At 34.5% G+C, this 14,552-nt stretch overlaps 2 protein-coding genes across 5 annotated transcripts in view; one reads left to right on the forward strand and one right to left on the reverse strand.

Moving 5' to 3' along the window:
* The window catches only part of DEK (DEK proto-oncogene), a 28,479-nt gene extending 17,987 nt beyond the window's left edge, over positions 1-10,492 (forward strand). The window contains exons 8-11 of one of the 2 annotated variants that reach the window (XM_016155871.2): positions 3,981-4,116; positions 4,432-4,580; positions 8,432-8,500; positions 8,975-10,492. In XM_016155871.2, the coding sequence (XP_016011357.1) occupies positions 3,981-4,116; positions 4,432-4,580; positions 8,432-8,500; positions 8,975-8,986 (366 nt within the window). In that variant the 3' untranslated portion in view covers positions 8,987-10,492. Of the gene's footprint in view, positions 1-3,980; positions 4,117-4,431; positions 4,581-6,430; positions 8,364-8,431; positions 8,501-8,974 lie in introns of those variants that run through there. The other variant, XM_016155872.2, reaches the window with a different exon arrangement.
* A 341-nt stretch (positions 10,493-10,833) lies between these two features.
* Positions 10,834-14,552, reverse strand: part of KDM1B (lysine demethylase 1B) — a 46,253-nt gene continuing 42,534 nt past the window's right edge. For all 3 annotated transcript variants that reach the window (XM_016155868.2, XM_016155869.2, XM_036236832.1), the window contains one exon: positions 10,834-12,631. In XM_016155868.2, coding sequence (XP_016011354.1) covers positions 12,548-12,631 — 84 coding nt within the window. In that variant the 3' untranslated portion in view covers positions 10,834-12,547. The remainder of the gene's footprint in view (positions 12,632-14,552) is intronic.

Here is a 14,552-nt window from a genome sequence, read left to right on the forward strand (position 1 = left end):
AAGTGGGGAGCAAAGATCCAGACAGGAGGTAACAATTTGATCTGAACCTTAAGGACAAACAGGAGAGGTTGGCATAGCAAAAGATTTGCAGAAAACTATCCAGTATTGGGTTACACCAATTTTAGATTTAAAAATTTTTTTTATTTTAAAGAGGATTCTGGAACCCATACAAAGAATTTGGGAGTAAATTTAAACACAACCTTAATTCAGAGTTTGTCCATTCTCACCATTCTGTATTCTCTGCTAACATTTTTTATACTTTATCATTAGTAACATTTGTATGTAATGGAAAAAGTTATGTTTAACAACGTGATAAATAGGTTATGGTATCATTGGCTTATTACTATAGTTAAGTAGTTTAAACTGGCTTAAAGAAGTATATGATGAGTAGGTTAGTCATTTCTATGAGCAACTACTATTGTAGGAGGTACACCGGACTTAATTGAAGTTCTTGGTTTTTATTAAATTATAAGGCATTGGCTGACTTAATTACTGAGATATGAGAAACCATTTGTTTTATCTTTGGAATTTTATTTTTGCTTTTGTATTTTAAGCTCATATAAGATAGTGGATAGGAAAACAATGCTATACAAATGCATTTTTTTTTCTTTTAATTACAATTTTAACCACATTCTGGGTTCAGGTCCAGATCCTACAAATGATACAGAAGTGAACATAACAATATTTAAGTGACTACTTTATGTCAAACACTCTTATAGTTGCTGAGGATGATGGTGCCAAATAAGATAAATGTCCTCAAGGAGATTGTCAGATCTGCCCTTAAGAAACTTGTAGTTGGAAAACAGACCTGTAAATAACTACAGTTTAACAGTGGTGTATATATGGAATGGTGCCTTATATGTACGTGCATATTTGATCCTTATAAAAATTCTACAGATAATGGCCATAGTTAATCAAATCTACAGTTCCTATAAGGCATCGTTTTAATGTAAATTGTAAAATATACACCAATATTATAGATGTGAAGATGTGGAGGGGAAAGGTATTGAATTAAGTCAAGTCTGGTATTACTACCTCTCTTTTACAAATGAGGAAGCAGGCACAGGGAAAGGTAAGCGATTTGCCTGAGAATGCAGAATTAATGATGCAGTCAGGACTTGAACAAGGAAGTTTGAATCTAAAACCTGTGTTCTTGTTCACTGCTTCACAATACTTTGCATGAAAGAGAAATTAATTGTAGGCCATGTACCATGGGACCATGGATTAATCATATCGGTGATATTATGAAAGATTTAGAGGAGGTGATTGTTGGATTTAGAACCATGAATGAAATTTTCTTAGGAGGAGGAGTGAAAGTAGTGAAGATTTGAAGGTTTGTGTAAAATTTAAGTAGGTATAGTGTATAATTTGCCTTCTCAGCTCTTCTCAAGGCCTCTGCTACCTCTAAAATACCAGACTACTCATGTTTATCATACCTGCCAACAGTTCCTACTATATCTAATAATTTGTCTTTAGGGCAACTGATGTGATTTTTTAGTATCTGCAAGAACAAAGCACATGATATAAGTTAATCAGTTATCTGATCTCCGCTCAAGATGAGACCCCTACATATATGTGTTAGTTATTTCACTCTCAGATTTTGCTGTCCCCCCCCCCAGTACTCATCTAATAAAGATAATTTACTGAATTCCTACTTTTAATTTCGCACAGAATGATTTGTAACTGGTTATTAAAGATAAGTAAAATTCAGTATAAATAACAACATGCTTTTACAGGGATTTAGATGTTTGTGGGTAGTCTTAGCTACCAGAATGTAATGAAACAGACATGATATATACTGATTAGTTAACACAGGTGTCTGAGTCTGTCTTAACTGTTTTTATTCTCTGTATCCTATATATCTGCCTTGCTTTTAAAGAAAATTTATGAAGTATAAGTTACTGGAGGAAATTTATTTGCACAATAAATTTCTTTAGGAAGGAAAGCACTCAATAGTAATAATAGGACCATTAAAAGTACTTATGTGTTAACACATTCTCTCCCTCCAAAACCATTTCCTTTGTTTTGTAAATGAGGAAACTAGTGCCTAAAGATGTGCTAGGCTAGAATTTGAAACCAGGCAGCTTGTCTTCAGAGTCCACACTCTTAATATATTTCTGTAGCGCTTGTAACAGTGTTTTTGCAATTTTTTAAATAGAAAATAGGCTAATTGTCCATTTAAAAAACTGTAGAAAACTATCCCTTTTAGATGGTGATGTTAAATACAGAAAGAAGCATGGTTTAAATTCTTTGTGTTTGTACAACAGTAATATTTTATGGAGATGGCTTGATTATTGTTATGACTGCAGACTCAAACAATTACTACTTCCAACTTGCAGATTTTAAAATTATGCCGTAATGTGTGTGTCTGAAATTTTTAATGGAAGCCTTATCTTATGCCCTTAAAAGGATCTGAAAGTATTTTATTATCTGATTCAGTTACCTAATTTGAATGCGCATCAAGTAATGTTTATAGTGTTATCCCTTGCTCATCCTCTCCAACCCTTTTTGTAATCACTTAGCTTCTTATAAAATATTTGAATGTGTTACAGGTCCAGATTTTATTAACCTTTGACTAAGTGATATAGTGATTCTTTTATTCTGTATATTAAGTACATCAACAGAACTTATGAATATTTAGTATTCTCCTTCATTGCTTAGCGTGCTGCTTATAAATTAGGTGGATGGTTCACAACACTTAAAATTTAGTTTGTTAGTCACAGAAAACTGATGAGCCATTGATGCCTTTCTAGCAATCCACACTAATCGGAATACCTCTAAGAATTAGAAAGTAAGTGAAAATGGCTTCTAAATAGCAAAAATCCATAGGTGAAACTCATACACTTTGTTTTTAGAAGCTTGTCAGCCCAGCCCTTTGACACTTCTTAAATGCATTTTTTACTAGCAGTTAAACTAGATAGGTTAGCTAGTTACCAGCCAAAAGTATATTATTGAGGTCATGCATGGTGATATTAAATTTGTGTAAATATGTACAGTGATGGTTGTGTAGCAAGAGGAAAGAAACACAAATCCAATGACTTGTACTTGGAAGTAGTCTGAGTCCACTTAACTTTTGGAACAGATTGGTCTATACACTTTAATTTTTCATGAATTTAAGGATAAATTTTTAATGAATATAAGGATAAATTCAAAATGTCCTTTAAAAAAGGTTGAATTATGTCAATAATCAGAAAGTGAGTGTAAAACATTTAGAGAAACAGTCTATCAAAAGTGATTTGCAGTATTTTTGGTGTATAAAGATGAGGTTTTAAGTCATCTTGGGATATTTGCTTGTTAGGTTGCTTTTCCCTTTGGAAATGTTAATTAAATGAAGATTTAATGTTTCCTAATTTCGTAGACCCTGGTTGAGACAAAGTAACTATAAACTTAAAATTTTGACATTTTTATCTGTATGTATAGTTTTACTTTAATCAGCTATGGGTAAGTATTTCAGGAAACAGGTTCTGGAGCCAGATCGTGACTGGCAAAATAACTTCTCTGAGCCTTAGTTTCCTCATAGTTCAAAAATAGTTATTGAGCAGCAACTGTGCACCATGCATTATTTTAGGAGTGAGAGATACATTAGTGAATAGGACAGTCAAGAAAATCCCTGTCCTTGTGGAATTTACCTACTAGTTGGAAGAGACCGACAGTAAATAACAGAATCTTAATAGTATTTACATTTGACCTTTTTAAGAATGAGGTAATGCATATAAATGTTTCTATCTAATAGTGTGGAATAAATGTGGGCATCTATTATTTTTAGTGTTTTATTCTTGATTTCACATGACTAGTCTTGTGTTGGCATAAAATTAAGATTGTTGAGCATGTTAGTCATCTCAAATATTGAAAATTAGTTATACTTTTTTATTAGTGATATTGAATACATTTTTTTCTCTAGTATTGTTGAGGGGTGTAGAGAAGTAGAGAGATGGCAGTTAATCTCATCAGTGTATGTACTTTGCTTTCCTTTACAACAGCCACCAAAAAAGACATCTAAAAGAGAAAAACCTAAACCGAAAGCCACTTCTAAAAGTAAAAAATCCGTAAAGAGCGCTAATGTGAAGAAAGCAGATAGCAGCACCACTAAGAAGAATCAAAACAGTTCAAAAAAAGGTATGTTTGAAATTGCCTATTTTCACCAACTTAAAGATAACTTATATGCTATAACATGGTTTTTAAGTGTGTAGAATATAGGTAAAGTAAAAAGAACATTAGGAAAAGTTGTATACTGGTTTTTATAGCTTATAATCTTTCAGAATTGACAAAAATTAAGTGTATGTTGTATAGGTGATTTATTGAGTGGTGATTTATAATTTTTTTTAATCTAATACCTTTTCGAGAATCTGAAGAATACTTATAGACTTCTTTCCACTATCTTGAATGCTAACTTAAGTTTTATTCACATGTAATAAAATATCTTACTTTTAGAAAGTGAATCTGAGGATAGTTCAGATGATGAACCTTTAATTAAAAAATTGAAGAAACCTCCTACAGATGAAGAGTTAAAGGAAACAGTAAAGAAGTTATTGGCCAGTGCTAACTTGGAGGAAGTTACAATGAAGCAGATTTGTAAAAAGGTAATTGGACAAGTGCTGAGATCATTTTGATTGTATTTGAAAAATTCTTTGACCCATTCCTCAATTTAAAACCAGATTCTTATATATATTAATTCATTGAACATGTACTTATTGAACTACTGCATTCCAGGCACTCTTACAGGTGGTAGGATAACCATGTTTAATAGTCAGAGCCTCTGCCCTTTGCAGTTAGTTCGTAACTAACATAGCGTATACAGTGAATAAAGTGATACCTTCCAATATATAGGAAACTCTTTTCCTGATCTAGAAACTTTTTATGGATACATCTTTAGATTATGTTAATTAAAAAAAGCAGAATCTCATTTTTAGTGTTGCTATGATAAAGGAAGTTCTTAGCTCAAACTTCTGTGAAGCTCTAATACTCAGGAATGAACTAGTCTTGACTGTGATTCCATAGAGATGCCATATCCTACATCAATTTGAGATATTTTAGAATCTAGTTTCTTACAGTAAAATGAAATGAAAATTTGCAGTGTACCAAAGGTGAAGTATGAAGTAGTCTATACTTTCTGAAGACATTAGTTACTTTATTTATTCATTCAATACTCACTGAGCCTCTACTATGTATCAGGCCTCAGGATAGAGGTAGAGTTGTAGAAGCCACTTGGCTTTAGGGGGGTTACAGTCCAATAGGATTGAAAGAGAGAACTGTTATAGTAATTAGAGTACAGTGTGTGAGGGCTGTTAGAAGAGGGCAGAAGGTGTCACAACACCATCAACTGTATGTACAGTGAAGAAACAGTGACACATTCACATAAAATATGACAAATAATGACTGCGAGGAATAAGTAGTTTAATTTGGCTAAAGCTAGAGTTGAAAGTAAGTCTTTACAGAACTTAGGAGAGGATACAGTTCTATAATTCTTATGTATGCCCTGTTACAGCATTTGGTTTTCTTCCTGAAATTTATGGGGAATTGTGAGGTTGTATAGGTTCTTGAGAGCTGTTTGGCAGGGCCATGACCCAGTCAGATTTTTTTTTAAAGAGTCATCCTAACATCAAGGACAGACTCGTGAAGAATGAGATGAGAGGCAAGAAACCCAATTCATGTTATAATCAAAATTGTAGAATTGCTATAATCCAAGTCAAATGAAGAAAGCCTGATCAGGGGTGGTTTTTAGCATGGGTGTAAGGGTCTGGCTGCATTAGTCATAATAGGGAACATAACAAAAGGTACTTTTTGAGGAAAAAGTAAGTTTTGTTCTAGACATTTTCAGATGAGGTGCTTGGAGTATCCAAGTGAGTGAAATTCTGAACATTAATTCTCCGAGTTAGAAGAGAAACCTAGATTAGGATACTGCTGGGAGTTGAAACCAGAAATATAGATAAGGTGGCCCATGGAAGAAGATAAAGGGTAAGAAAAAGACTAGAGACTATTTTAACAGCAGTTAAAAGAGTTAAGAAGTAATTTCTACAATAAATAAAAAAGTGTAGGTCAAGTAGTAGAGGGAAGGCCAGAGTGGTGCTATGAAAGCCAAGATAGACATTTTCAAGGGTTGGGGAGGGTAGTGCCAGTCAAGAAAAGGTGATTAACTTATATGGAACAATCAATGACTAAGGGAAGGCAGTTCACAGAAGAAAAATAAATGACCTGTAAACAAATGAAGACACACTTAACCTTCCTTACTGTTGAGGAGATAGAAATTAAAAGGAGATATTTTTGCTTATCAGCTAGACAAAATCTTTATAAAGAGTCACAGTGTTTATTGTTGGTAAGAGTATAGGGAAATATTCTCATGCTTTAAGTTGTAACAACTTTGGAAAACAATTCGGTAATATCTTAAAATTTAAATTGCAAATACCCTTTAACCTAGCAATTCCATTTCTAGGTCTCTATCCTAAAGACGTAGTCACATCTGCACAAAATGATTACGGTAGTGCTCAGCATGTCTGTAATATTGAAAAATCAGAAACCACCTAAATGGCCATCGATAGGGAAATCATTAAACTGGTACATCCATGTTTTTGGAATACTATGTAGCAGTTCAAAAGAACATGGAAAACCCTCCCAGGTATTGTCAAAATTTTAAAACATAGAATATTACATCATTTATTTAAATACAGAAAAACTATATTGCAGCAAACTGATATCCTGGTTTCCTCTGAGGGGAGAAGGATGAGGGCAGAGTGGTAGGGGGATTGAAGGAGACTAGTGCTGTCCCTTTGAATGGTTTTGTGAATGTATTTATCTAATTTTTAAACAGGGATGATTAATATGGAGTGGTCAGGTGAGAAGGACTTAAGTAATATTTTGTGGACTCGGCAATTAGATAATAGTTCACATACAAGGAATTTTGAGGGGTGGTAAGTGCAAGGGTTATTTACCCTTGGATTGAGAATTAATAGTGAAGAAAGCGAACTAATTAAAGCTTCTGTTTGAAGCTTTAGAAGGAAAATAGTAGATGTGGTGTGAATACGAGTTGATAATTTTTAAGGTCAGGGAGAGAAAATGCAAGCCTGTGTCAGGCTAAAGGACAGTACTGGGAAAGAATAAGTTGAAGATCAGGAGAACTGAGGGATGGCTGTCTGCAGAGGTAAACGTAACAGGGAATATTGATGAATCCAGATACAAATAAACTGGAGGGGAAGAGGTATGTGAGAAAGTTGAAGAAATTCATAATAATGGCTTCTTGGTTGAAAGTAGGAATGTGGGACACTTGAATAAGAGGATGAAATTGGCCATTGACAGGAAAAAGGACCTGATTCGAGATATTTGAGATTGTTGAGGGGGGCTTAGACATTAAATATCATGAACCTAAAAGGTACTAGTTTTTCAGAGTTGTTACATTTTCCCACAACAGTCTTTTCTCCAGGCTTAACCATAGAAAAGTTGGCAGTTAAAGCAACTCAGGTTTGACACTTTGTAAAGAACAAGGGGCAAACACTTAGAGTAATGATTGACTGTATTTGCAGGCGTTGGCAAATTACAGCCTGTGAGCCAAACTCATCTTACTACTTGTTTGGTAAATAAATTTTATTATAACAGCCATGCCCATTCAATTAAGTATTGTGTATGGCAGCTCTCATGCTATAGTTACATGGTTGAGTAGTGACAGAAACTCACTGGAAAGCTGAAACTATCCACTAATCAAATACTTTAGAGCAGCGGTCCCCAACCTTTTTGGCACCAGGGACCAGTTTGCTCCCTCCCCTGCCACTCACCTCCTGCTGTGCAGCCTGGTTCCTAACAGGCCATGGGCCAGTACTAGTCTTTGGCTCGGGGGTTGGGGTCCCCTGCTTTAGAGAAAAAGTTTGCACTTTTGAACTACACTGCAGGAGTGAAGTCGGCAGGGTGCATATAGTAGTATCAGGACTAGAAGTCATGGTGAAGTCTAAAGAAGCAGGTTTCAAGTTGACAGGAGTGGGAAATCCATAATAAGATGTAGGAAGACTCCTGAGATCACCTGGATCTCAGTGTTTTGACTTTGGGGAGGAAATTGAACAAGGGGTGAAGGCTAAGGTTCATTAGAGATCAAGTTGAATCTTAAGTAGTGTTGGATGATGTAGCAAGAAAGTAAAAGGGTATCAAGATGTCTGACAGGTAACCTGCCAATACAAAGAACCTAGTTCACTTAGCTAAGATCTAGCTAAGTGTTCCTCACCCATGTTTGTTATTATTTCAACTGATATTCCCAGTTTAAAACACTGAGAATGTTTGCATGCTAATTTATTTTCTGCTCTTTCACACTATTATTAAAACTAGTCATTTATAGTAGAATTATCTGTGATGAACCAGAGTACTGTTAAAAAATATATACAGCTATTTGTACATAGCATACATTTCTTTGGATTTTTAAAATTTACTTTTAATATTTTCCTTTTCACTATAGGTATATGAAAGTTATCCTGCTTATGATTTAACTGAAAGAAAAGGTTTCATAAAAACAACTGTTAAAGAGGTAAATATGTCTACCTTTTCCAATTTTGATCATTTTTGGCATAAGACAAAAAAAATGTATTCAAATAAATACTGCATATTTTTAAAAATATGACTAAATATCACATTTGACTAAATATCACATTTCCTCAAAATAGATGGGGAAAGATATTTTTCATTCCCATTGTAGAACTTAAAAGTAAAGCCTGAAAATTAATAACAAAACGTGACCTCAGATGATGAGATGCGGCTCAGTCTACAATGCATAGTTGGTCATCTCAGAGGTGCACTCACACAAATATTTGAGCATGTTTCTGTCCACCAGTCAAAGAAAGGAGGAAATAAACAGTAGCTATGGTTTATGTTAATCCCAGCTGATTTCCCAAAGTCACAGTAGTAAAATAAAGTTTTAAAATGAAGTGTAAAGTCTTATGAGTTATGTGTACCTAATACTGTATGTTGGGTGTGGGGAAATAATTGTCTCTTTTCGTTACAGCTAATTTCATGAGAGAGGACAGAGACAGATGACTTGTTCCATGGATTTAAAGATCTGATTTATACCATTATACCAGCAAAGAGAATGTATTACCTTTTCTAAATCCTTGCAAGCATTGTTGGTAGGACTTATTGCTGACTTTTTTATCTTGTGTGTTAACGTAAATTTGTGTTTGCCATTTTAAATTGCATTTCTCTGCAGCTTTTAGTTTAAAATTTTGCATGGCAGTAACTGTTCCTTGCCTTTATAGTTGTATTTTGTACATTTTGGATTTCTTTATATAGAGTCATAGATTTTTGAATTGTAGTTTTTAGTGCATTTAATATTAGCTTGACATACTTTTAATCAAGTAGAAGAGAAACTTATGACTGGCATTTATACATGCAGAACAATTTCAGTATTTAGTATGTGAAATATTTTGAATCCACATCTGTCAGTGTAAAAACTCAATGGCAGTGTGTTCATCATATTAAGAATGTATAAGCTTCAGCTGTCCAGATGACTCAATTGGAACTTTTCTCCTGCATGTGTATATATGTCAAATTGTCAGCATGACAAGTGACAGATGTTATTTTTGTATTTTAAAAAACAAATTTGTTGTATATAGTTTTTTTATTTCTTTTGTGCAGATCAATTTTTAAACTCATATAGGTAGATAACTTTACAAACTATGAAATGTCAGTGTTCAGCCAGATGGTATCACGGAGCAGTGAAAGTCAGAATTCATTGACGAAAACACAAAGACCAGATCTCTGCTTTGCCCTGAAAGTGTCATAAATTTGTAGTTTGTTAACTCTGCAACAGTGTCTATAGATGTTTTTTTATTAAGAATAGACTAAATTCAACACATCAAAATTTAAGAAATTTGCAGAAGAGTGGGATTAAGTACAAGCACATTTGGCTTATAATAAATGACTGATTCTTATTTACTGCTTTTGCCCATATAAAATGCTCGTATTTTCAGGGAACCTGGCCACCTTTATAATTATGACAAAAAGTACCAGGAATAATGCCAGAAGATAATGTGTAGGCAACAAAAGGTTATCTCTGACAAAGTATTTCCCAAAAGTGATAATAGACTTATTTTTAACATTAAAGAAACTTATGTATTTGTGGAATTAGAGTTGGGTTTTAAAAAATTTTGGCCAATCAGGATTCTAGGTGACTACATGGACCACCCTGAATGAGACTAATTTGTCTTTTAAATTGACTGTCTTAATCAGTTTATTAAATAGTCTCTGAATTTTAAAGTTAAATATGCTGCTTATGAGAATTAGGCCTTTGATAAACCAATTGAGTTTAAAATAAAAATTTTTGCATTATTGAACAGTACATAAAAATATGTTGACTATTAACAGGTATTTTCAGTTTTGACTTGTTTCTTGATGTTAAGACGTTAGAGAAAGGTATACTTAATATAGATGAATGGAATAAACTAAATGAAACCTAAGAATTGGCCTTTGATTTTAAATATTTAATTTGTTCCTATAAACCTTGTCAATAAAAATAATAAGTCAATGTTTTGTCTTTCATTTGATGTCTTAACTTACAAGTTTCTCTATCATTTCTTTATGTGAGGATTTCAGAATGGAGTTTATTTAAATGTATTTAGCCCCACAGGCTATATAATTTGGAGTGTTCGTACACTACAGAGAAATCGCCTGGGAAAACTAGAAGTGATCTCAAAAGTGTAAGCTGATCGAGTTCAATTAAGATCATTTTACTTGAATGGAGATAAAGAATAATTAATGCCTGTGACCTAAAGAGGGTTTGGAAGAAGGGATTGAGCTTGTATGGAAGTTTTTGATGAAGATGTACTTATTTTAGTAAGTGTGTGTTTATCACTATAGTGCACTGTATTTGAAAAACAAGTCTAGTTTTTATTAAGTAGTTTTATACAACCAGCTTTTTACAATCTGAAGTTAAAGCGTTGTATATTCACTGCTACTCAATTATAAAACCTTCAGAACAATGAAAAACATTCAGCGTAACTCAAAGTACCATGGTTCCTTGAACAATATGTCAGATATCACTTGAGAAAGGAAATGAGGGTTTTTTAAATATATATTTACCGTACTTTATTAAGTAGATTTTTCCTTAGTTTGTAGCACAACTTTTATGCCGAGGACTAAGGTAAAAATTTACTGGGAACCATTTCAAACGTAAAGTATTTTGCATTTATCACTTAACACATGCTATTCTTTAAACATTTTAATATATAACACTTTAAAGCAGAATACTTCCCAAATAGTACCAATGAGTCTCATAACCCAAACATCAACATTTTTCTGTTAACTTTGAAACTACTATACTGTATTTGTTTTCATTTGTTTTGATGGGGAGGGAGGTGTGTCTAAGTTCACCAATTTTTATATATGATACTTTATAAACTGACTTTAAATTTTAAAAATACCTAATATTTTGAAAAGTGGCTTTAAAGTCATTAAAATAAAAGCACTTAGGTTATCCATATTTCTAATGTAAACTGAAATTTCTTGGCAAGAGAAGCATCCTGAAGACCCTGAAATCAGTGTTAATTTTTAAATGATATTTTTTGGCCATGAGTGAAAAAAAAAAAAAATTATGCCATGTTCTCAGGCTCTTATGATATGGCTTATAAAATGTGTAATATTTACCAGGATATCTGCAGTTTTCCAGTGGACCTGCCTATGGAATACTGAAAACAATTCTGTACAAAATATTCCTATAGATTGAATCAGTTATTTTAAAAAGAGGCTTTGAGAAGAGGCTTTTACTAATTTATTCTAACAAGACATTTTTGCTAGTGTTTGCCAAAATTAAGGCTATTTAAAATGTGCCATCTGCCCAAACTTGGCTCTTATGAAAAAGAGCCATAGTCTCTGTTTAAAGTATGAAGACCACACTATCTCTGCCCCATTTTCCATGGTACAAACCTGTACTGTTTAAGGAATTGAAAATTTTGCTGTTTTGCCAATGAGTACATAAATCGAAAATGTTTTGTCACAAAAGATACCTGAATTTAAATTTCTTGCGAACACCCAATGGGAAGAAATGTGTATAAAATAGTCTAGAAGCTTCATTTACCTTTGAAGAGTTTGTGCTGTATCCAAAAAGGAAAGATTTCTATCTAGATTTTAAGTAAAAGCTCAACGTTGGAGCTATATAAAAGTCTTAAGGCTCATTGGCAAAGAAAATTGTCATAAAAAATACATGGCTTTATCTGGTTTTTAAATGATTCCTGCTTAATTGACTTGGTTTCTCAGTGTGTGAAAGTTGATGGGCCAAACAAAAAGTCAAATTTAAAGGGAATCATATCTGAGGTTTTAGTTCAAAATTCTGCCTGATGGTGAAATCCAGATTTAGTGCTAGTCATACTTGTAGAAAATGCAATTTAAATATAAGTGCTTATAAAATGATTCTTGGGGCCAGTGTTTTTGAATGGTGACACGGGTTTACATTATCAAACCACCTTAGAAACATTTTAGTTTTGCTATCCAGGGAGGGTTTTGTTTGATTTTATGAAAGTGAGGTTAAATGTGTTTCAAACTTTCCCACGGGTACAGAAGAAAGCTGGATCCAGACAAATTCTATTTAAAATGCTGCAATCTTGCTGGCTTCTCGAACACCACTCAAATATGCCCCTGTAACAGTTTGTGGAAAATGCCTGTTTGTTGCCTGTAAGAAAATAATTGCATAATTTGAGATCACGTATAAGGAATTCAGATGATAATCAAAAGGTAATACAAGCTTGTACTTTCTCTGATCCTCCTAAAATAAATTGGTGCCACTAATGTGTGCTCATATTAACATCAGTCACCTATCATCGTAGCACTTGACCTTTTCTGGTCATCTCACCATACTTTTCCAAGTGCACTCATTCAACAATACATGCAGTACTCCTTTGAAGTACTGTGGCATTAAGATATTTATGCAAGTTAACTAGAATTAAGAATAAGACAAGTAATGTTAAATCAGCAATAAATGAAACAAGCACAAAAAGGGAATCAATTCACCTGTGGTTGGAGATTTTTTGCTAGATGGGTGAAACAAAAGGATAGATGAGGTACTAAAAGGATAGACCACTTAAACAGGAAGGGAAAAGACAAAAGGTTTAGGGCTGTCAATGGGAGACCCTCACTTGCAAGGAGGTTGTAGTGGGAATAGAATAAGCAAACCCAGAAGGACAGGAAAGTTGGCTTGGGATGTGGCGATAGGGAAGAGTAGCTGAAATGGAGCAGGTCATAGAAAATTGAAGCTAAACACAAAATTCCAAGTGAACTACTACAGGTTCCATGTCACCTAAATCGATGGCTGGGGTGGAAGGGAAAATAGCCAGGTGACTAAAACGTAAATACAGGGGAAAGATCTGTATATAAGCAGGAACACAATTACTACTGGGAGAGAGTGACAGTGACAGGAAATGCAAAGGGATTTTATAAGAAGGCAAGGCAATAACTATCAAAGCAGCAAAGGAAAGCAAAAAAAGATTTTGCACCCTGTCCATGATCTGAGGGCACATTAGCCTAATATAGCCATCTCTTAGAAGCAGCTGACAGTTGTTGCCTGGAATGCAGCCATCATGCTCTGTTCCTACAAAGATGGCTCTTCACAGGCCAAGGAGTAATCAGAGAGCTGGTTTTTAAATGACAGTCTTGTGATCATTCAAAAATCAAGAAGCACTTTGATAAACCTGGAAGACCTGCATAATCCCAAACCATAATGTACAAATTATGAAAGCAGATGAACAAGTACTGAGAATTCACTTTACTAAATTCAGGGGGTAGGGCAGGATAGGGTTATAAAAAAAAAAAAAGAAAAAAAGCAAGCCATATCATCCCAAAGAATTCTTTAAAAATCTAGGCCACTGGGAGGATCAGGAACCATGGAGGAAGAGGTTGGGCATGGGTAAAAAGGATTAAAGACAATGAAAAGCATTTTGGTCCCTTACCAGGTTTCCTACTCCCACTACAACCCCCAGGGTATCTAAGGAAGAGGGTAGGAGTGAGATGTCAAACAACGGGATTAAGTAAAATCTTCATAACAGAGGCTTCCGGCTCCCAGAATGCCAGGAGTTGAGGTTTTCCCACATAAATGAAACATGTTCCTAGAGAAAAGAGCTATAGATACTGATGTGGGGATCTACCCATCAGTTGATCTTGCTGGAGCTTTCAATCAGCTTTTTAAAAATGCCTCAAAGCTTCCAATCAAGATGGCAGAGTAGGTAAACACTGTACTCGCCTCCTCTCATGACATCAAAATGATGACTAATCTACAGAACAACTGTCATTGAGAATGGCTTCAAGTCTAGCTGAACAGAAGTTCTATAGCTAAGGACATAATTGAAGAAGCCATGTGGAAACTGGTATGAGGGTTGGGGACTGAATGTGCTGGTCCCACACTCATGGGTCACTAAAAATTGGGAGGGATATCTCAGTGGCTGAGGAGCAAGGGGTCCCAGCCCCATTCCAGGCTCCCCAGCCCAGGGTTCCAGTGCTGGGAAGAGAAGTCCTCATAACTTCTGGCTGTGAAAACCAGTAGAGATTGTGCCTACGTGAGATGGAGAGCAGCTGGAGTCCCAGGTGTTCCTTCTCAAGGG

This window comes from Rousettus aegyptiacus, unplaced genomic scaffold (assembly GCF_014176215.1).
Source record: "Rousettus aegyptiacus isolate mRouAeg1 unplaced genomic scaffold, mRouAeg1.p scaffold_m13_p_1, whole genome shotgun sequence".
NCBI lineage: Eukaryota > Metazoa > Chordata > Mammalia > Chiroptera > Pteropodidae > Rousettus > Rousettus aegyptiacus.